Source organism: Phyllostomus discolor, chromosome 8 (genome assembly GCF_004126475.2).
Source record: "Phyllostomus discolor isolate MPI-MPIP mPhyDis1 chromosome 8, mPhyDis1.pri.v3, whole genome shotgun sequence".
NCBI classification, from domain to species: Eukaryota; Metazoa; Chordata; class Mammalia; order Chiroptera; family Phyllostomidae; genus Phyllostomus; species Phyllostomus discolor.
In genome coordinates this window covers 2,415,659-2,436,860 of record NC_040910.2, presented here as the reverse complement: position 1 = coordinate 2,436,860, position 21,202 = coordinate 2,415,659, and the positions used below count along the sequence as shown (strand labels likewise).

General features: G+C 59.0%; 1 protein-coding gene across 1 annotated transcript; it reads left to right on the top strand.

Moving 5' to 3' along the window:
- The first annotated feature begins 2,537 nt into the window (after window positions 1-2,537).
- On the top strand, window positions 2,538-18,664 carry QRFPR (pyroglutamylated RFamide peptide receptor). The gene is made up of 6 exons (XM_028519544.2): window positions 2,538-2,915; window positions 8,900-9,058; window positions 11,200-11,261; window positions 15,509-15,744; window positions 17,445-17,542; window positions 18,324-18,664. The coding sequence occupies exons 1-6, from the start codon at window positions 2,576-2,578 to the stop codon at window positions 18,662-18,664; spliced, it is 1,236 nt and encodes a 411-aa protein (XP_028375345.1). The 5' UTR covers window positions 2,538-2,575.
- The last annotated feature ends 2,538 nt before the right edge of the window (window positions 18,665-21,202 follow it).

The following is a 21,202-nucleotide window of genomic DNA, read 5'->3' as shown; positions in this document are numbered from 1 at the left end:
GGGCCCGGCCTGGTTTGCCTGTCTAGAGCCCCCTGTTCGGTGTACGGATGTGGCCTGTCCCCCCGGCTCTGGGCTGTGGACACTTGTGTTCCACAACTCGGGAAGCAGCCGCAGACACGCGCAGGGGACAAACAGCCGTGGTGGGTCCTGTCCAGCTTCCCTTTCTACAGACCCGGACACTCGAGTTTCATGCAGCTGCCGCATGTCATGAGATGCCGTCTCTTTAGGATTATTTTGCAACAATTCAAAAATGCAAATCCACTCTTTGCTCACGGGCCGTATAGAAACAAGCGATGGGCCGTCCCTGGCCAGGCCGTGGTTTGCTGGGCCCTGACGGAGGGCTGCCCGGAGGTGGCGCCATGTGCTCTGCGTCCCTGGGTGCAGGGGCCGGACCATCGGGAAGAGGACCAACCTCCTCCCCCTGTGCGTGGACTGTCAGAGACCACCGCTCCTTAGGGCAGGGCTGCCGTGTGAAGCAGCCCTCTCCTCCAGGGACAGAGCTGTCCCTGCAGAAAGATCCCGAGAAATCCACCCCGCCCCCCCCACACACAACCAAACCTCTAAAACGAATAAGTGAATTCAGCCACCTTGTAGGTTGCAAGATCAACGTGCAACATAAATCACATTTCCACACACTAGCAATGAATACATGGACCTCAACATTAGAAACTCAACACCATGCACCAACACTTAAAAAAAAAAAAGCCACTTAAGTGCAAATCTAACAAAACACCCAGGGTGTGTAGGCTGGGAACTGTAAGATGCTGCCGAGAGAAGGCAAAGAAGATCTCAGTATGCACCCAGACGGACAGGCTTAGCCCAGGGAAGACGTCTGTTCTGGTGAAAATCCCAGCAAGGCTGTTTGCAGACATGCACACGTTTTGGTAAAACGGATACAACTGGCACAGGCCCTAGACGGTCTGCTTTGAACCAGAAGAGAGAGGGAGGAGTCTCTCTAGCTGAGTTCAGCTGCAGAGTTCAAGACAGTGGGGCGTTGGAGGACGGCCACTCGGGGCAGCAGAGCAGAGCTCAAAATGCCAGGTGTCAGACCGGGAAACTTTTAGGGAAAGACCTAGGAGAAAATGTGGGGGCCTTAGGACTCGGCGAAGGGTTACAATGGACATCAAGAGTATAATCCACAAAGGGAAAGATTGACAAATAGGACTTCGTCGAAATTAAAAAGGTTGATGTGTGAGACCCTGTGAAGAGGGTAAGTGACGAGGTAAGACGGAAGAAAATAGCGGCAAGCCACTTGTCCGACACGGGATTGGCGTCCAGCTTACAAAGGGGCCCTCGGAGCTCAGCAGCAGACAGACCAAACCGTTCACGCAGGACATGGACGCCCGGGATGTCACGTGCGCACACAGGAAGAGGTTCAACGTCGCTGCTATCGGGAAAACGCAAGTTAGGATTCAATGAGATATCACTGCACACTTCGAACGGCCAAAAAAAAAAAAAAAAAAAAAAAAAAAAAAAGAAAAAAAAAAAAAAAGAAAAAAGAAAAGAAAGGAAACAACAAAAAACGACAACACCAAGTGCTGGCTAAGATGTGCAGAAACTGAATCGCCTGAGTCGCTGGTGGGGATGGAAAATGGTGCGGCTGCTCTGGAAAGGAACCTGGCAATTGCTTAAAGACCCGAATATGCCGACCGCAGGCTGAACAACCAAACTTCTCGGCCTTGCCCAGGGGAATGGAAACCTGTGTCTGCACGAGATCCTGGATGTCAGTCTTCATAGCGGGTGTGTTTGTCACAGCCCCAAACTGGAAACGCCCGGCCTGTCCCCCTGTCGGTGAATGGCTAGGGAAACTGGTTCATCCTCAGTGAATAATAATAATAATAATAATAACAACAAAAACAACTGTGGTTATACCTGATGACTTGTGTGCATCTGAAGGGCCATATACTGAGTGAAAAAAAGAAACCATGCAAAGGTTACCCCCTATGTGGTTGGGAGTCCACAACCCGTCAAAACTGGAGTTGGGGGACAGGTTAGTGGTTGGGAAGGGGCCGGGCGGCCGGGGGCGGGGCTTCCCGTGACAGAGGAGATTCGATCCCCAGTTTGGTGGTGGTCCCACGAATCTTCACTCAGGATGAAATCACCCAGGCGCCCACACAGCACCTGGGCCCAAGTCCGGGGTTGCGCTGCCCCACAGTTCACTCAGGTGGAATCAGTGGGATACAGTAGGTGGGGGGCCCGCGGGACCTCTCTGTGTTAGGACTGTTTTTTAAGTAACCGGGACAGACGTGGCCTGCGTTATTTCCTAAGAGGAGAAACCCAGAGACGGTGGAAAACGCCAGGACTCAGCTCTGCGCATCCCAGGACTGGGAGGAGGGAGGCGCAGCGGCCCAGGGGGAGGGGGGCCTCCCCCCGCCGGCAGGAGCCGGTGTCCGCGCAGGGGCCGCCGTGCTCCCCTCGCTCCCCTCGCAGCCGCCGGGACCCGGGCGCGGCGCCCCTCCCGGAGGAGGGGAAGGGCGGAGCAGCAGCACTTTTCTGGGCCGCCCCTCCCCGCACCTGCCTGGTGCCCGGCGGGAGCCTGGGCTGTCCAGGCGTCAGACCCGGCGGCGGCGGCGCGATGCAGTCGCTCAACATCACTCCGGAGCTGCTGTCCCGGCTGCTGCGGGACCACAACCTGACCCGCGAGCGCTTCATCGCGCAGTACGGGCTGCGGCCGCTGGTGTCCGCCCCCGAGCTGCCGGCGCGCGCCAAGGTGGCCCTGGCGCTGGCCGGCGGGCTGCTCTTCGCGCTGGCGCTCTTCGGCAACGCGCTGGTGGTCTACGCGGTGGCCCGCAGCAAGGCCATGCGCACCGCCACCAACATCTTCATCTGCTCGCTGGCCGTCAGCGACCTGCTCATCGCCTTCTTCTGCATCCCGGTCACCACGCTCCAGAACCTCTCGCACACCTGGCTGGGGGGTGAGTCCCCGGTCCCCGGTCCCCGGTCCCGGCCGTCCACGGCGGCCCCCCCTCCCCCCTGCGCCCACACACTCCGCTCCCCCGACCTCCCGACGTTTCTCCCTAGCAAAGCAGCCGGGGCCTTTCGCAGAACTTCCTCGCCTGCGCTCACCGGCGGGTACGTCTCTGCCTCTGGTGACGCTGCAGCGTGGAGAGGTCGGGGGTCTCGTTCTGCAGGGGTTTCAGCTGCCCTTCTCATAGTTGCTAATGTCTGCTCCAACTGTTAGTAGCAGATAAAACTATCCCCACGTTCCCGGCCTCGAGGCTCCCTCCCCAACGCGCTGGTGTGGCTTTCAGGTGGGTATTTGCTGCCCAAGCATACACATGGACTTAAAACTGAAATACATTTGCAGAAAAGAGTATATTGGACCAGTGGTTAAAAAAGGGGGGGGAGGGGTTAGCAGGGCCGGGCCAGGGGAAGGAACCCCAGACCTCAGCCCTCCCTCCTGCCGGAAAGGAGGCAGCTTCCTTTCCTTCCTCAGTAGGGGCTGCAGTGGGGTTGGGGGGGCGTGGCGGGGGAGTCCCTGAGTTGTGCAGTGAGTGGAGGTTGGGAGAATAGGTACTGGCTTCCGGAAGGATCCAGTCCTTCCAGAGATGGCTGGAGAGGTGTCCTTGGTGCGCCCCCCACCCCGGCCCCGGGGCCTGCGGTGCACCTTGGAGGGGAGGCATCGGTTGCAGCTGCATTAATGGGTGGGTGTGTTCCTGTGGCCACCGGGACGTCCTCACAAGGTGGCGGGAGACGGGGGAGGCTGTGAGGGGAGTGGGCCGGGGCCTCCGGGCCCTGCGTTCCCACCCCTTTGCCGATTCTGTTTCACCTCATGGAGCGTGTATCTTCCGTCCCACCGTGGCCGCCGTGAGACCTTCGATGCCTCTCGCTGGCAACTGTCTTTCCCATTAATTTGCACCGGGTTTATTGTTCGTGGAGCAGGATGCTTCGATTCAGGACCTTTGGTTCCCATCTCACCAGGGATGAAAAATTTCTCCAAATGCATAAAACACTGGAGCATGTAACGTGGCCTTGAATAGGACATGTGATGCAGAGAGCTGTGAATCGATTTATGGGTTCGAGAGACCCCGTACCGGAGTGTCTGCCGGGTGCCCAGTGCAATGGACGCCCGGTCTCAGTGCTGGTGAAGACAGGCCTAGTGCGCATGGTGGTGCCACCGGGTGGCTGCAGCCCTGCGTCTAAACAACAACCTCCCAGAGCAGCGTGGCACATCTCCCGGGAACCAGGGCTTCAGAGCGGAGGGGCTGGACCGGAGCCTCTTGGGGTCTATTCCATTGACTAGTGGCTCAAAAATTTCACTTGTTATAATGATTTTCCATTTTATATACTATTTTGGAAACTTTAGGGTCCCTGGGAACATTTAAGGAAAGTAGAATTAATGAAAAAAAAATCAACAGTATTATGGGGCTTTTCACACGTCTTATAATTGGACGATGGAAGTTATTAGCAAAGAACAGCCACAGGCAAGCAGCGCAGCAGGAAAGAGGACAGGGACACCGCGGAGGTGGCGGGCTCAAGAGCGGCCGTGCGTGGGCCGGGAAGTTAAAACCGGGCCCTGGGACTAGCCTGTGGGCGACCTGCCCTAGAACCCGACGTGTGGACGCCGCGAGAAGAAAAGGAGCTACAGGTCCGGAGACCAGGACGTTTTCTCGAGAGGTGGTGGGCGCAGCACCAGGGTTTACATAAAAGATTCTCTCTACTCAGCGCCACGGCATTGTACAGTTAGTGCATTTAGCCATTCTGCTATTTTTGACATCTTTTATACTAATTCAAGGTTGTTAGACATTTGGTAAGCACTTTAGCACAGAAATTACATAAAGATGCCACACGTTGTTTTATTTCTGGGGAAGGACACTTGATAATGCATTTTTCTTTTTGGTCAATAACCTTCACATTCAAGACTTTTTTCCTAATATCTGGCTTGACCTTCTACATTTCTGCCCTAGTACACACACAAAAAAATCCCATCCTTTATTACTCGACAGTGACTTAGGTTAACATTTTAAACACCCTGCAACCACGCGGCCGCCTGCTTTCCTGCCTGAATGTTATCCAGGGCTCATTTCATTCTGCGCCTTTGAAGCCTGTTGCCATTAGTGGGGAGGAAAAACCCAGTTCAGGTATTTTTCTAAAATAGTGTTTGTAGCTCTTGGAAGAATGGAACGTAGGAGGAAAAACTCCAGAAAAAGAATAATTTTTCTTCTTGTTTTCTGGCACAAATGTACAGCCAGAGGTTCTTCTCATATCGTGAGGGGAGGGTGCCCTACAGGGTGGGGGGGGACTGAAGGGTGAGAGTGAGCTCGGGCATTCCAGGGGGGCTCTGAGAGACACAGCTCTGCCTTAACACCAGGCGATCCCAGAAGGGGAGAAGGGAAGGATGGCCCAAGGAGACAGTGCCCCACACAAGGAAGGCTGGGATCACCCCAGTTTAACACGGGCATTTGTAGGAAGAAGCGTCACAGAGGACGCGTTCTCTCGGAGTAGCTCAGACCTGCACAAGTCACACGGGGAGGGCGACGGTGCTGCCGGAGCCGACCGAGGCAGGAGTCACAGGAAGAAGAGCTAACGAAGGCGGATGTTTAATAAAGCCCAGAGACAGCCCTTGCGCCTATTTTGCTTCGGGTTTCTAGACCTTGAAAAATGATCTCCGCATTAAAAAGGGCAGCGCAAAGGAGGTCAGAATAGAAGTAAGGACCAAGATAAATTCGTAGGCAGCAAAACAGCATCTACCTGCTTTTAAAGAAACTCAGGTCTTCAGTGTAGACTTGGGTGGAACTTCCCGGCAAACTTGTGCCGGGACGTGGACGGAACTTGGAGACTCTGCCGGCGGTTTCTTAGGAAGCTGGTTGGGGAAGGGTCCGGAGGGGTGAGCTGGGCGAGTGCTGCCTGGGTCCAGGCCGGGGGTAAGAGGGCAGGTTGCAGAAGTGCAGCTCCGTGCAGAACTCGCATGAGATTATTCACGGGGTGACCCGTGAGCACGTCGGCCGGAGAGCTGCCCCGGAGCACGGGGACACGAAGGTGGACGAGGGTGACGCGATGGGAAGACCTGGAGCCGATGGCCGGGGCCCGAGTCCTCCTTCCGGGACTCGCCGGGACCCCAGCAAGTCCCGGAACCCCTCGGGGCTGCAGTATCTTTGTCTGGGAAACACGGTGGGATTGTAGAACAGGGTGCCCTTTGGGGGCCGTTGGCCCACAAACAATCATCAACCTCAAATGTGCCAAGTTTACCTCAGTTCTGTGAACCCAGCTGCCTCACGATGACAGAAAAAGCTGCCTTTTACTAAAAACAAACCGTGTCCTGGGGGCTTATGCCCTGGTGTGCAGTGCTCAAGCTGCACCCACACGACAAGGGGGTGTTACCCATCCCTTTTCCAGGTGATGACTTCGAGGCTCAGAGCACCTGACGAACAGGTCAGACGACTCAGGGTCACCCTGTACCCTGACAGCAGGAAATCAGGTGACCAGTGTCCCATGCTTTATGATGGACGAGACGGGGAACACCACAGCGAGAGAACACTGCAGTAATGAATGGTATTTGTTCGGACACCCCCTCCTGAAATCGTTGAGAATGGACAGGTTTGATCATGGGAAGTTTCTCCTGGTGCTCATTTAACCCTGACCTGTCCAGCTTTTACTGTTTTTTAAATAAACAATTTGCTTGAAAGAATAGAAGAAATTCTGATCAAAATTTCAAACAAAGGAGAACTATCCGGATAAAGAACTTATTCACATATTCATCTATGCAAGTATCGCATCCCAAATGGGATTTGAACTTAGTTCACTCACAGTATTCAAACAGCAAAATATGTTAGTATTGAAGGTAAATCCCTACTCTCGGCATCTGAAGCATCCTGCTGGACCGGAAAGGGTCTTCGCCCAGAACCGAAGGTGGAGGTGGGAGGCGGCTGGCTCTTGGGTTGCCAGCGGGACCCCCCCGAGAAGGACTGGGAAGTAAGAGCTAGAACAGAAGTCTCTATGGGCACTTCCCCTTGAGTCACAGGACTCTGGGATGAACAGAAATGGTCTATTGGATGGACCCAGTGCATTTCAAGTTGATTTCAAGTTCAACGGAAACCGGCCATTTGAAAACGCCAGCATACCAGGCACTCCTGTAAATGTCTGCTCAAGTCCCAGCACAGGGCGTGCAGACCAGGGAGTCAGGGTGGTCCTGTCACTTCTGCCTGAGCCAGACCGTGCCCCGAGCCCGGGGTTGCGGGGTGTCTTCCCGCTGGGCCGTGGAGGAACGGCTGGGGCCACTAGGACAGAGTGGGTGGTGACACGGCGGCATCTGTCAGCTCTGGGGAGAGCCGCTGTTGCAAAAGGTGGCCGGTGAGTTCTGAAGCTCTCTCCGAAGCGGAGTGGCTGGGAGCCGGTGGCCACTCACGTGTCTTCAGTGAACCGTGTGTCTGCGGGACGCCTGCTGTGGGCCATCGTGAACGCCCCGGGCGCTTCTGTGGAGGTCGTTGACAAACGTCCTTGCTCCGGTGTGGAGGACCCCGGTACAGCCCAGGTGAGGGCCAACGACCCCGAGGGCTTTTCGGCAAGGTCGTGGGGTGTGTTGTATTTTAGGGAAACAGGGATATTTTTCCAAGGTCGCCCTCTCTTGCGACCGCACTCTCTTCAATAAGCAGAAGCTTTGCTCTCTCTCTCCAGCAATTGCCGCCCCCCTCGGGCAAGGGCCGAGCATTTAAAAGCCACAAGGGCGCTCTCCTCTTGAGAGAGTGGCCGAGGCACTCACAGACACTCTCCCCGTGAGAGGGTAGCCGTGCCGTCCCCCTTTCCTCCACAGGGTTGCTGTCGCCTGTGCCTTTATTTTCTCTTTCAGCCACAACAGGCGGACTTGGCCAGCCGGACTCCACCACACTCCGGGGGTGCTGACCGTCGAGTAGGCCTGGGGGCCAGGGTCTGCAAAGCAGACGGCAGATGCGTCAGCCAAGGAGACAGGGGAGGGTGGCAGGGGAAGGACTCAGGGGGAAGAGGAGCATGGGAGGGAGGAGGGGGGAGGGGGAGGGGACGGGCTGCCATCGCCCAGAGGGGTGTCCAGCGGGAGGGCCTGATGGGAGAAGGGACACGTGAGTGGAGGCCCCCGTGCAGCGTGCGGGGGAGGGCCGAGCAGCAGGGCTGGGAAGGGCGCTCGCCGGAGACGGGGCGAGAGGGGTCCTGCCTGGCGACAGCTGGGACCACACGACCTCCGTGGTCTTTGCCGCGTTTCTGCTCCGGAGCCGGCACTCGCGCTGCCGGTCCAGAATAATTAATTTGGAAACAATGAGTGCAACGGATTCAAGAGCAGGGATGTCAGGCCTGGGCTCGTAAATACTGATGGCGGAGATGCCAGTCAGACAAAATACGGGCAGTGAACTCAAATATTTAAAAAACTATTGCATCAGCCATGTCTGCAGACCAAATCTCTCCCGGTTTGAGGTCTGTGCCTTAGAGAAAGTGAAATCAGGGGGTTGGGGGGAGAGTAATGGTGTGACCCAGATGGAAAGTCCCGGCAGGAAGTCAAAGGTGAACGACAAGTGAAAGAGGGAATGCGGGCCTGCCCCTGGAGGACCCGTCCTTTGTGGCGATGTGGCTGGGACCGGGGACCGGGGGAGGAGTCAGAGGCTTACTCTGCATCTTGGGGCCGGGGAGAGCCGGGGCCCGAGCAAAGGTCGCTTGGAATTTTCCCGACCCATTTTCAAAGGCCCAGACCCCTTGCCCTGTCGTCGCCCCATCGCCCGTAACTACCTACCCTTCAGGGACTCCGAACCCTCGCAGGGGGAGGGGCTGTCAGCCGGCGCCCCTGTCCCCTGTCTCCCGTCTCCGTCCTCGGGCATCTGCCCTGCGATGGCAGACAGAAGACTCCTGGGCGGGGCTCCCAGGGAAGGGACCGGGAGGGCTGCCGAGAGACAGGGAGCGCCCCTCCTCCCCGCGTCTGCTCCGTGTGCCGCCGCAGGTGCCTTCGCCTGCAAGATGGTGCCCTTCGTCCAGTGCACGGCCGTGGTCACCGAGACCCTGACCATGACCTGCATCGCCGTGGAGAGGCACCACGGGCTGGCGCACCCTTTCCGGATGAAGTGGAGCTACACCCACCGCCGGGCTTTCGCCATGCTCGGTGAGTCCCCTGGCATGCCGCCCAGCCCCGAGTGGACTGCGGGGCAGCTTCTCTCCCAGCTGGTGGGCGTGTGGGGGGGTAACTGGGGAGGGCTTTGGTTCACTCCCCGCCCACCTCACCCCTACCCCCACCCCATCTCTCCCCGGGGCGCTCTATCTCTCATTTCTGAGGTCCTTCCTTGGTTTAGTCTCAACCGTGGGAGCCCGGCCTCCACGGACCACGGCCAGCCCCCAGTGGCGTTGCCGCAGTGACATAGGTCAGGCAACTGCTGTCCTGCCGGAGGGGCCGCTGAGACACCTTTGTCAGGGCAGGCAGCTTTTCATGGGGGCCAGGAAAGGCGCTTTCAGAAGGGCAGAGGGCGGGGTGCTGCCCGGAAGGCGGTGGGCCCAGGGGAGCGTTGGGTGCTGGGTGCGGAGACACCTGACAGAAATGTGGCCCGGCCACTTCCCGGTGGCCGGCGGCGTCCCCGACTCAGCCGGGCTGGGGCGCAGGGCCCCCGTGAGACGTGTCCGAGCGCCATGCACAGTCTTGCAGAAGAATTGTGTCTGAAAACCCCCGCTCGGCCGTTTCTACCCTGATGGGCCGCGCCGCGGTCTGAGCGTGCGGCGGCCGGATAATCGGAGCTTGGGGGCGCGGCGAGAGCAATCAGCGGAGAGAACAATTTTCCGCAGCATCTCACTGGAGAGCAGCCAGTCTGCGCTTGCAGCCAGCTCGGGCTCGCGGGGGGGACGGGAAGGACTCCTGGAGGCTTTGCAACGCCAAGCTCGTCTGGAGTGGTCTGAAATGACAGACAAACTGTTAGGGAAAATGGTTAGTGTCGTTAGTTTGGTGCGGCCTCCTTGCTGCAAGGAACTCGCAGACCTCCTGGCTTTTAACAGCCGACTGCCTTCCGCCGCCAGGACGTTTAGAAGCTGCGGGCAGGTGTGGGGAGAGGGCGAGGAGAGACACACTTGGGGGAAGGGGGTTACTGAAAAGGAGGAAGAGGAGAGGGCGTCTCAGCACCCGAAAGCACAGTGGGAAAAAGGCGGTCTGGGCCGGTTCCATCCAAAAACGTCACAGGACAGGGCGGTTTCCAGGTCGAGGGGGCTCTTCTTCCACGGGGGCTTCCCTGTAGGGCTGCCCGACGCCCCCCCCCCCCCCAGCTCTGGGACACTGTGAAGTGGCTGGTATGGCCCCTGGGCTGGGGCCCTGTCCCCAAGCAGGCGTGGGCCTGGGGTCGGGGGGAGGAGGGGCTGGCCCCGAACTGAGCCCATTAGAGTCGACTCCTCCCAAAATCCCACTGAAGACTAGAAAGGTGGCTGGGCACACGGTGACACCGTCAAGTGAGGACAGGACAGCGCAGGGGTCCAGGGTGTGGGCGGAGGGAGGGAGGGAAGTGAGGGGAGACCTTTGGGAGCCACGGGGCCGTCTGGGGCCGCGCTGGTCCGTGCGTGTCCGCAGGGCGGGCACCAGCAGGGCCTCGGTGACTTGGTGACGAGTCTCGGCTCCCCGAAACCCAGGACCACAGGTCGTGGTCTCCCAGAGCCCCCGCGCCGTCCGGAAATCGCGAGCAGAGTTCCAGCTGGGAGGTTTTCCCCAGGACTGGCGTCGGGGCTCTGGGGTCTGGCCCCGTCCGAGGCTGTTGAGGGTGTCCCTTGTCTGTTGTCAGGACCCTCACGAAAGCAGGTCTCTCTACAGACTCTCTGGTTTCCGAGGCCGTGTGGGTGTTACGTAGTGAGGATATAATGCCCGTGTTAGGACGGTTGAGGTGAAGACCCTTCCGGTTTTAAGCAGAAGGTTTAGAGGGCGATCCGGATCATGTTTAAGATTTTCAGTCATTCAACAGACGCGTGTCGGCTGCAGTCATTCAACAGACGCGTGTCGGCTGACCGAGCGCCTACGAGGGTGCTTCTGCGGGGAGAGCCAGGCGGTCAGTGCTACCTGGGGGGGGGTGGACCTTCAGGGCTTTCCTGGAGAAGGAGACTTGAGCCACGCCCTGGAGAAGAAGGAGCACATAGGCGGAGAGTGGGGACAGGGGGCCAGGCCGGGGGGGGGCGGGCAGCAGTGGGGACCCCGGTGGAGCGCCCTCTCGGGTTCGAGGCTGCAGCGCCACGCACGCGGCTCGGAGGAGGCACATTCTGACGCGGGGATCGTTTCCGCAGGTGTGGTGTGGCTGGTGGCGGTCGTCGTGGGGGCCCCCATGTGGCACGTGCAGCGGCTGGAGGTAGGTTCAGGGCTGGGCCCGGTCACACCCGTGGGAAACGTGCCCCGCCCGCTCCACGACGGCCACTGCCCGCTGTGCAAGCGGCTCACAGCGGACACGCAGGGTCTCGGGCATTGCTGTGGGGGGTTTCAAGTGGCCTCAATGTGTTTTAAGACCCCCCCGCCCCCGGCTTTGTCTAGCTCTTCCTTGAGCTGTTATCGGTGAGACTTCCGTGCCCAGAGCACACTTCACCAGAGTCCCTTTCCGCACGCTCCTGCCGGCTGCACCTGGCTTCCCAGCGTCCCGCGGCGTCTGCTCACGTTGTGAGGTCCAGGGGCCACTCCCAAGTTTATTTTAAGTCACATAAAAAGTTTTTGAACTGTGTACCCTTTTATGCCTTTTGAAATCAACCCAGGCAGGCCGTGCCCATGCGCAAGGATATCGGATATGCCTTCAGGCTAGGGAAACTTAAAATGTGGTGCTACTTGTTTGTTTATATATATATATAATTTATACATAATATATACATAATAATTTATGCATAATATATCATATATATTGTGTATATATTACATTATAATATATATACATAATTTATATATATATAAAGATTTTATTTATTTATTTTTAGAGAGGGAAGGGAGGGGGAGAGAGAGAGAGAGAGAGAGAGAGAGAGAGAAACATCAATGTGTGGTTGCTGGGGGCCGTGGCCTGCAACCCAGGCATGTGCCCTGACTGGGAATCAAACCTGCGACACTTTGGTTCGCAGCCCGTGCTCAATCCACTGAGCTACGCCAGCCAGGGCGCTATGTATATTTTTAAAAATTTGTTCTTTAAAGTGTGGCTGGCATACAGTCTGATGCTGGTCGCACTAGTTTCAGGGGTACAAGAGTGGTTCGGTCTTCTCACCCCTCCCAGTGTGGTCACCCCACCCCCTGCCGGCTGGTAACCATCCCCTCGTCGGCCCCTGCATCTAGGAGCCTGTTTGTGTTTTGTTGGTTCGGCTGTTTTGACTTTGGTTCCAGGTGTGAGTGGGACAGCACGGTGCTTGTCCCCCTCTGCCTGGCATGATCTCACCCAGCACGACTGAGACGGAGCCCGTGCACGCTGTCGCCAACGGCAAGATTTCGCTCTGTTCCCCTGCTGTGCGATATTCCGCCGCGCACGCACGCCGCACCGTCTGTATCCGCTCATCCGCTGAGGGGCGCCTGGGTCGCTCCCACACCTCGGCCATTGTGAATAACGCTTCAGTGCACCTCGGGGCGCTTATGTTCTTTTCAAAGTCGTGTTCTCACGTTCTCCGAGTCAACAGCCAGCAGTGGGATTGCTGGGTATCCTGAGGACCCCCCTGCCCCGTGCCGCTCCCCACAGGGGCGGCACCGGTCTGCATGCCCCCGACAACAGTGCCCGGGGGTCCCTCGTCGCCACGTCCTGGACGGCACGGTTGTTTGTGGACTTCCTGACGGTGGCCGGTCCTGCCCGGTGTGTGTGAGGGGGCACCTCCTTGAGTCTCTGACACGTGCCTCCCTGGTGGTCACTGGTGGTCACTGGTAATGGGCACCCTTTCCTGTGTCTCTTGGCCATCCGCCTGTCTGCTTTGGGGAAACATCTTTTCACTTCCTCTGCCCATTTTCCGATCAGATTGTTCATTGTTTTTGTTACTGAGTTACACGAGTTTCTTTAGTGTTTTTGATGTCGGCTCCTTATCCGAGGGGCCATTTGGATACATTCTCCCTGTCAGTGGGGTTTCTTCTCATTGTGTTGGTGGTTTCCTCTGCTGGGCAAAACGCCTTTTTGTGTGATGTGGTTCCATCTGGTTTTTAAAAGATTCTGCTTCCCTTGCTGGAGGGATGTGTCCAAAAAACCGTCCCTGAGACTGATGTCGGGTCACTCACTCCCTGGGTTTTCTTTTAGCACATTTACGGCTTCAGGCCTTGAATTCTTTAGTGCGCTTTGAGGTTGCCTTTGTGTGTGTGGCGTGAGCGAGAGGTCCAGTTTCTTCTTCCCTGCGGCCGACTCTGCCCAGGAAGACGCAGGGCGGCTTGGGATGCGAGCCGTGCGCCAAAGGAGGCGGGCTCCATGGGCGAGCACGGAGAGCGAGCTCACTCTGTCCCTGGCTCGCTACCTGCAAACATGCCGTGGGCGGGGGGCGGAGGGGGGGTAGGGGCAGCCCTGTCGCTCCTCTGGTCGCTCAGATAATAGCGTTCCTCCGGCTGCTGCCAGTCAGGAGAGCAGGGTCAGCGTGGTTGTTGAAATGTCCAGTCCAGTGTCACGGTCAAATCGTCTGAATTCTCAGTGAGGTCAGGCTGTCCCCTTCCCCTGGCGCCATGCAGGGGGGAGGGGTCCCCTTCCTCTCTGCTTTCCCACCTGTTCCTCTGCCCCCCCCTCAGCCAGCCGGCTGCCCCGGCCCCCGGGGGGGTGCCCTGGCCCCTGGGGGCTGCCAGGACTATGGGGGCTGCCAGGACGGCGGGGAGAGGGTGGGGCGGGTGTGCTCTCCCTCTCCAGCCTCCGCCCCAGCAGGAAACCGCACACGGACAGGCCTTTCAGAATCAGCCCCCCCGGCCCCCCCGGGGGTCCACTGCTCGCCCACGAACTCTAGGAGATTTCTCCACTTTTTAAATAAAACTATTTCAGCTCTGAATGTAACTTAAGTAGATGTAACTCACTTAGCTTACAGGCAAATGCACCTGACAGCATCGGCAGAGCCAGTCCCTTCGGTCAGATGCGCCAAGCCGGGCTTGCTTTCTGTCGGGAAAAGTGTGACTTCGTTTTCCGAGTCAAACACACGGGTTCACCGGCACCTGCAGCCTCCCGCTCGCCCCGAATTCTGCTAGGGATGGTGTGTGTGCTCGGGGGGTGGGGGTGGGGTGCGGCGAGGCCTGGATTCCCGCCCGCGTGAGGGAACGCACCGGCGGCCCCTCCGCTCTGCGGCCCCGGGGCTTGCTCTCGGGCCTGGGGTAGGTGACGAGTGTCGGGGTGGAGGCGGCCAGGCCGCCTGACCGCAATGGCCGTCCCTGCTGCCCCTCACGGTGTGCGGCTGTGAACGCTCAGCATCTCAGCTCCCGGCGCACCACCTTCCGTTCAGACGTCGAGCTGCACCCTCGGGGGTGGGGGAGGGGCACACTGACCCAGGGGAAGCACGGAGCCCAGCTAGCGGGGGCCGAGGGGGCCCTGGTCGAGGTGGCTCCCCGTCTGCGGACCCCAGGGCTGCTGGCCCCGGCGGCTCCGTCCCTGGGAGTCAGAATGCATTTCCCTTCCGTATCCTGGTTCCGGGGAGCTGGGATCTCGGAGTAATTATTCACCGAGCGCTTTTATTCCGAATGAGCTGTGTTTGTGAATAACACCTAGATCAGAGCCTGAAGCTCATCTCTGGTGAGTCTACGAACAAGCCTTTCCCCCACGTGACTGGCGATACAGTTTGCTGGGGATGGAGGCAGAAATACGTCTGAGAGATAAATATCTCGTCTGGAAAGCTCTCGAGTAAGAAAAACAGCAACAGCTTTGATAAATTCTCTTTTAGTCCTAGTATCCAGAGAAACGACTTTTGAATATACATTGTTCATTTGTCCTTTACTGGCATTTGCTATCTTTATGAATACTGTCACAAGACTTTTGAACTGATAAGATGTGCCTGTCAGAAATGGTATTAACGAACAGACACTGACCTTCCATAAATTAAACACCTCAAAGGCTCGCACTTGAGCCTGAATATTTATAGATTAGCAATGGGGCGAATCCCCATTTCTCATTGACCTTAGACCCTAAAGGTACCAGCTGCCTTCCTAACCCCCATGCGAGCAGCCGGGGCAGAGCGGCCTGAACCGGCCCTGACTTCCAGACGTTGGTTCTGAGCGTTTGCGAACCGGCAGCTGCCTGGTCGGAATCCGTCTCCTCAACCATGGAGGGAGCCAGCTCAGGTGGCACTAAGCTGGCCGGCTGGCTGCAGGACACACTGGTTTCACGCCCACCCTGGTGGGCGAGCTGCTCCCGCGCCTCACTGAGACCACGTGTGCCTGGGGCGTAGACAGTGGAGACGGACGAACAGGGAACAGGTGTGGGGCCTCAGTCCCGTTGGCAGCAGAGGAGAGGATCAGACTCTGAGGGGTGTGAGCGGTGACGTGGGGAAAGCCACATCCCGGGACAGAAGCACCTCGGGGATTGCAGCAGTCATGGTGCACACGGTGGCGGGAGGGGGGGCAGCCACCACGCTCCGCCAGCGGTGGCCTGTGCCCCAAGACGCCTCTAATGACACCGTTCTCGTCCCGAAGGTGAAGTACGACTTCCTGTACGAGAAGCGGCACGTGTGCTGCCTGGAGGAGTGGGCCGGCCCCGAGCACCAGAAAGCCTACAGCACCTTCATCCTCGTCATCCTCTTCCTCCTGCCCCTGGGGGTGATGCTGGGCCTGTACGGGAAGCTGGGCTACGAGCTCTGGGGCAGGAAGAGAGTGGGCGACGGCTCGGCGCTCCGGACCATGCACGGGGGCGAGGCGTCCAAGATGGCCAGGTCGGTGTCGCGGGGGGTCCCTCTCCGTCTGAAACGCACTCACCCGCCCGGCTGCGCCGGCAGGGGCGGCAGCCAGGGGTCCGGGATTCCTGGGTCGTTTGGGCGGAGCCGTGTGGCAGGGCGGTGGGAGGCGTGGTCTAGACTTTTGAGATTCTACGTTTGGCCGGAAAAAAGGGCAGGCTCAGCAGCTCCCAATCCACCGTGACCGTTAGAAACTTTCTGGGATGTTAGTGGTTGTCCTGTTTTCATCTACACGTCAGCGCGACGCGGTAGGAAGGGCTGTGGGCGCTCGCCTCTGCCGCCCGCCAGCCCCCAGTGCAGGTAAGTGTGCTCCCTCCCCGGCCCCGCCCTCCTGGTGTGCCCCAGGGGGCCCAGCGCGGCCCTAAAATACGCAGGTGACAGGTAGGGAGAGCCTTTGGAAACCAGGGCACGCTACTCAATTACTGATATATCTCATCGTCACCTAAGGGCACTGCTTTCTGAGTGCATTCGTTAGCAGAAAATGTAAGACACAACTTACTGCTGAGCACCTGTAGTTCATACGGCTTGTTTCATAACCTACAAAGATCACAATGGAGATGCAAAATGAAGAGAAACAGCCCTGGCTGGCGTAGCTCAGTGGACTGAGCTCGGGCTGTGAACCAAAGTGTCGCAGGTTCAATTCCCAGTCAGGGTACATGCCTGGGTTGCAGGCCATGACCCCCAGCAACCGCACATTGATGTTTCTCTCTCTCTCTCTCTCTCTCTCTCTCTCTCTCTCTCTCTCTCTCTCCCCTCCCTCTCTAAAAATAAATAAATAAAAAAAATATATAAAAAAGAGCCCAGCTTATTTAAAAAAAAAATGAAGAGAAACAAAACCTGGCCGGGTGTCTCGGGGTTTGATGAGAGGTCAGCATTTCTTCAAGTGTGCAGCGCCCTCTAGTGCCCAGTCTGTACGAAGAGCTCCCCCCTCCCCGGGTCTGGGGTGCTCAGTCCGCACCTCGGAACTGCCTGCCGGTTCAGCTCTCGGCTCCCTGGGAGAAAGGGCCCCCACGTTGAAATAAGAAGTAACGACGACGCCTTTTTATAAATGTAAGGCACCACGCAGATGTGCAGACCCCTTGCACGTATTTGTCCCGGGACAAACAGAGAAGACGGGCTGGAATCCTGGTGAACCGTGTTCCTCTAGAGACACGGTAAAAGCCTGCCTCCCACGCATATCCTCAGGGCTTGCCCGAGTTCGTACATGTTGGTATTGTCTGTCCCGGGGACGGGTGCTCTTTGATATGAAATGGAGCAGAGCTCAGGCACTGAAGTTAGGCTGCCTGCGTTTAAATCCCGGGAGCCCGGTGCACCTGTATCCCTTCCTTGCCCGTCTGGCTCTGCCGGTTGCTTAGCCTTTTCCGTGCCTCAGCTCCGGTGCCTGGCGAAGGCTCGCTGGGAAGGTGAGCGGCACGGTCCACGCCAGGCATCCGGCAGGGGGCCAGGCGTACCAGGGGCACACCCACAGGATGCTGACCACGGGAGAGAGTTGGGGTGCAGGAGAGCGGCGATGGGGAGGATGACACGCTGCCCCCACGTGCCCCGTCGGGAACCTCGTTACTGTGGGTGAACTCGGGGCTGCCAGGCCTGGGCTCAGTCCGTGTTCCGTGGCTCTGCGACGGGGCGCACACGCGTGCCCCGGGGAGGCCGGCCGATACGGTGTGTCCTTGTGGGTGCAGGAAGAAGAAGCGGGCGGTCCTCATGATGGTGACGGTGGTGACCCTCTTTGCCGTGTGCTGGGCGCCCTTCCACGCCGTCCACATGGCGCTCGAATACGGTGAGTGCTCGCCGCGCTCCCGTGGGGGGCGCTGCTTCGCCTCCTGCTGGCACGCACGGCGAGCCGCTGGTGCTTGGTGCCTTTCCCTTGGGGGGTCGAGTATCGAATATCTCCTGGTTCCAAGACCACCGGACCATCGCACGGTAGGCCACTCTGCGCGACGGGGGCCACACCCTCACAGTCACAGAAGAGCAAGGGAAGACTCTGGGCTCTCCCTGCACCCCGCACCTTCTGTTCTCCCCGAGTCACTCCCCTCGGGACAGAGGGGCAGGCTGCGCGTCCCTTACCTAGGGTCCCGCGGTGAGCCACGGGGGTTCGGTCCCACGTGGGGCCTCCGCCCGCCCCTCGGTGAGGTCTCCCACATAGTCGCGGGCGTCAGGTGGTTCTCGGGGGAGAGGTCTCCCAGACAGTCTCAGCTGGTTCCCAGGTGACCGTGTCTCTAAATGCCAGTGAGCATCGGAGAGCAGCCGTTGCTCCCGGGTTTCCTGCGGCTGGGAACCCCGTCGGAACACGGGGACACCCTAATAGTGCCTGCTGCACCCCCCAGCCGCCTGTCAGGCCGGGGCCCGGGGAATGAATAAGGCCAACTCACAGCGGTGGGTGTTCTCCAGACGCTGTCAGCGCCCCCCACTCCCCCCGGAGCGGGCTGGAGGATTTCTCACCGCGTCCCCCAGGCGTCCCTGTGGTGGGTGCAGATGGCGGGGGGTGGGGAGAACACAGACATTTTACTCCAGGGCCGCCCACACAGGCACGCCCCCTCAAGCCTGTCTCCCCATTCCAGGCGACTTCGAGAAGGCCCACGACGAGGTCACCGTCAAGATGACCTTGGCCGTCGTGCAGGTCATCGGGTTCTCCAACTCCATCTGCAACCCCATCGTGTACGCGCTCATGAACGAGAACTTCAGGAAGAACTTCCAGTCTGCCGTCTGCTGCTGCCTCGCGAGAGCACCCCGCTCCCCCGCACGCAGGCGGCGCGGGGCCCCGGGGCCGGCGAGGGCGTGGAGGAGAGCCAGGTGCGGCCCCCGGGAGCACGCCGTCGGGGGGGCCACGGGAGAGGCGTTCGGCGGGGGCAACCTCGAAGCCAGGCTGTGCGGCCGGCCCCAGCTGCCGCCGCCCGTCTGAGGGTTCTGCCTCAGGCTGCGGGCACTGGTTACAAGTTACAACCCCGTCTCCGTAATTAACGCCAGTCACGGGCGAAAGGGAAGAGTGTTTTGAGCAAAGGTCAGAGACGTTAGTTTCATCTTTGAATGCTGAGAAGAAGGCACTTGAAGTCACTTTTTCCCATAAAAACTAGGACATTGTGCGCGAAGACACAATTCTGAAACATCACGAGCTGTCCTCGCGGCGCAGATTAGAGGAGTGGATTTTAAAAAGTCTCGTACGCGCTTGGCTGGCACTTTCCCCCACCGGTCAGTGGGGTGGGGCTCTTTCCGTGTCGTCAAACTGGACGAGAAGATAAAAACAGTATCTTCACCCCTTAAGAAGAAGAGTTGCCGGCTGTGAATGCAACTTTTAAGGCCAGTGGAAACTTCAAACTCGGTGACACATTGTTTCAAAGCTAAAGCCCGTCCAGTCATCACAGTGTTCAAGGAGGTGGGGACGCGGCAGGTGATGGCGCAGGAGGCTTAGAGGCAAGCACCGGGCTCGAGCTTCTCACAGTCCTGCCGGGCACCCCTGCTGGGCCCCCTGGGGGTCCCTGCCGCCCTGTGGCTCCAGTCCTGCCGCGGGGCGCCCCTGCGGAATGGAACGTGCCTGGGTTCTGGCCCTTCCACAGCTCCTCGGGGCCCAGGCTCCCCCTGTCCCCTGTCCCCTCTGCCCCTCGTCCTCAGCCCCGCCCAGCCTCCCCGAGTGCCTGCCTTGTGATGGCTTCTCTGCTCAGAAGGAGACAGCTTCTCTGCGGAGTGCGATGCTTTGAACCACTCCATCCCAGATATTTGTGTTTTTAAGCCCTTCACTGTCACCGGTGGGATGACACTTCTGGCTGCGTGAGGGGGCTGTTGGTGCAGTCAGCACATGAGAGACAGTCGGCTCCATGCCCACGACCTTCACTGCACCCCCGACCGGCCCCCACGAGTGGGCTCAGGCAGACCAGTAGTGCTCCCACTCCCACAGTGCACCCCAGCCCCCCCATCCCTCCTTCGCCTCCCTTCTCAGCCTCCTCCTCCTCCGCCTCCCAAACATTGTGGACCCGGTGCCCTGCTGCTTCCCCGTCAACATCCAAGACTCCCATGCCGGCGGCAGCCTCGTGGCCTCGGCGCCTCTCCTGCCGCGTTCTTCCACGCTGACCCTCCCTCCGGCCAGGGGACAGAGAGGGCGGGACAGCTCGAGGACCCCCGGGGACACCCGCTTGCTCAGCTTCAAGGCGTGGGGCCCGGAGAGCTCAGGCCGCGGGGATCTTGCAGGAGACAGACCCTTTATTTCACGCACGTCACCATCAGCGTGAGTGGAGGAAAGCACAGATAAAGCGGGGTGTGTGCTGTGGACGCCGTGGAGAGGAGAGCCGTGACCCGGCGTGCGCAGAGACGGATGCACCGTCCTCCCGGGGCGCTGGGCACCCTGTCGCTGCGCAGCGAGGGCCCCTGCCCCGGGAAACCGTTCAAGATGAGGCCGACGCCTGACTTCGGGGGCTCCCGTCTGAGCAGCAAACGTCCACGTGACTCTCTCGCTAGATGCGACATGTGCGAGCTCCCCATACGACGTCGTGGAAACCGCAGGGGCCGGCGCCGCCGCTGACCACGGGTTTCAACCCCGGCGCGGCGCGGCCCGGGACTCTGAGAGAGTCGGCGATGATTTCGGCGTTCGCCGCAGAGTCGCGGGGCGCCAGGGGGAGCTCTTCTGCCTCCCGCCCCTTCCCTGGTTCCCTCACACTGTGTGACGCTTCAGAGACGAAAGTGGTTACCTCGCACTTGTTTCCCGTCGGACGGGCCTCTTTGCTCCGTTGTATGAAGGTTTGGAAGCGGAGGCTGGGGCAGCCCCTGACGGGGAAACCCCTCCCGAACAGGCCACAGCGGCCGGGTCCCCAGGCGGCGGGCAGCACGCAGCTCCCGGGCCACCGCGGGTTCTGAGCGCCTGCGTGCGGGGTCTCTCCCTCTTCTCCCCGGCGACGCCAGTCCCCTCCCCAGAGTCTTTCAAACCCCTTGGTCCTCCACCCAGGCATCTGCTCTCCTGCCTTACCTTTCTCAATTTATTCCACCTGTTTTTCCCTTGTCTGATGCTTGGAGTGCGCTGAAAAGGTCCCCTTGGGTCCAGGAGGTGGGTTGAGGAGGGGGTACAGGAGACAGGTCTCCTGCTCACCAGCGTTGGGGTGAAAGGACTGTGGAATCAGCGAAGAGAGGCGGATCGCTGCTCCGACTGAAAGCCCTTTATTTCGTTGTGGGTCGTTTTGCCAGAAAGAGTGACCAACCAGAGCACACCCTCCCCTCCTCAGAGTTCGCTGTGGACCCAGACACCAGCCCCCGGCACACCGCTCGACTGAGACTGGTTGCTAGGTGCAAGACAATCTTGAAAGGAAGGACCAGGTTGCGAGGCTTGTTCATCTTATTTGAAGACTCTTTATAAATTGCAACAATGAAGAGCTTGTGGCCTAAGGAGAGACGTAAATGCAAAAGAACAGATGCCAGAGGGAGAGACACACAGTAAGTGTGGGTCAACTTGTTTGCA

What these genes read in the sequence shown, in the direction of transcription:
- QRFPR (XM_028519544.2), top strand. Translation starts at nt 2,576, where the DNA reads ATGCAGTCGCTCAACATCACTCCGGAGCTGCTGTCCCGGCTGCTGCGG. An exon ending in CTCGCACACCTGGCTGGGGG is followed by an intron (nt 2,916 to 8,899) that starts GTGAGTCCCCGG and finishes GTGCCGCCGCAG; the next exon opens with GTGCCTTCGCCTGCAAGATG. An exon ending in GAGGCGTCCAAGATGGCCAG is followed by an intron (nt 15,745 to 17,444) that starts GTCGGTGTCGCG and finishes TTGTGGGTGCAG; the next exon opens with GAAGAAGAAGCGGGCGGTCC.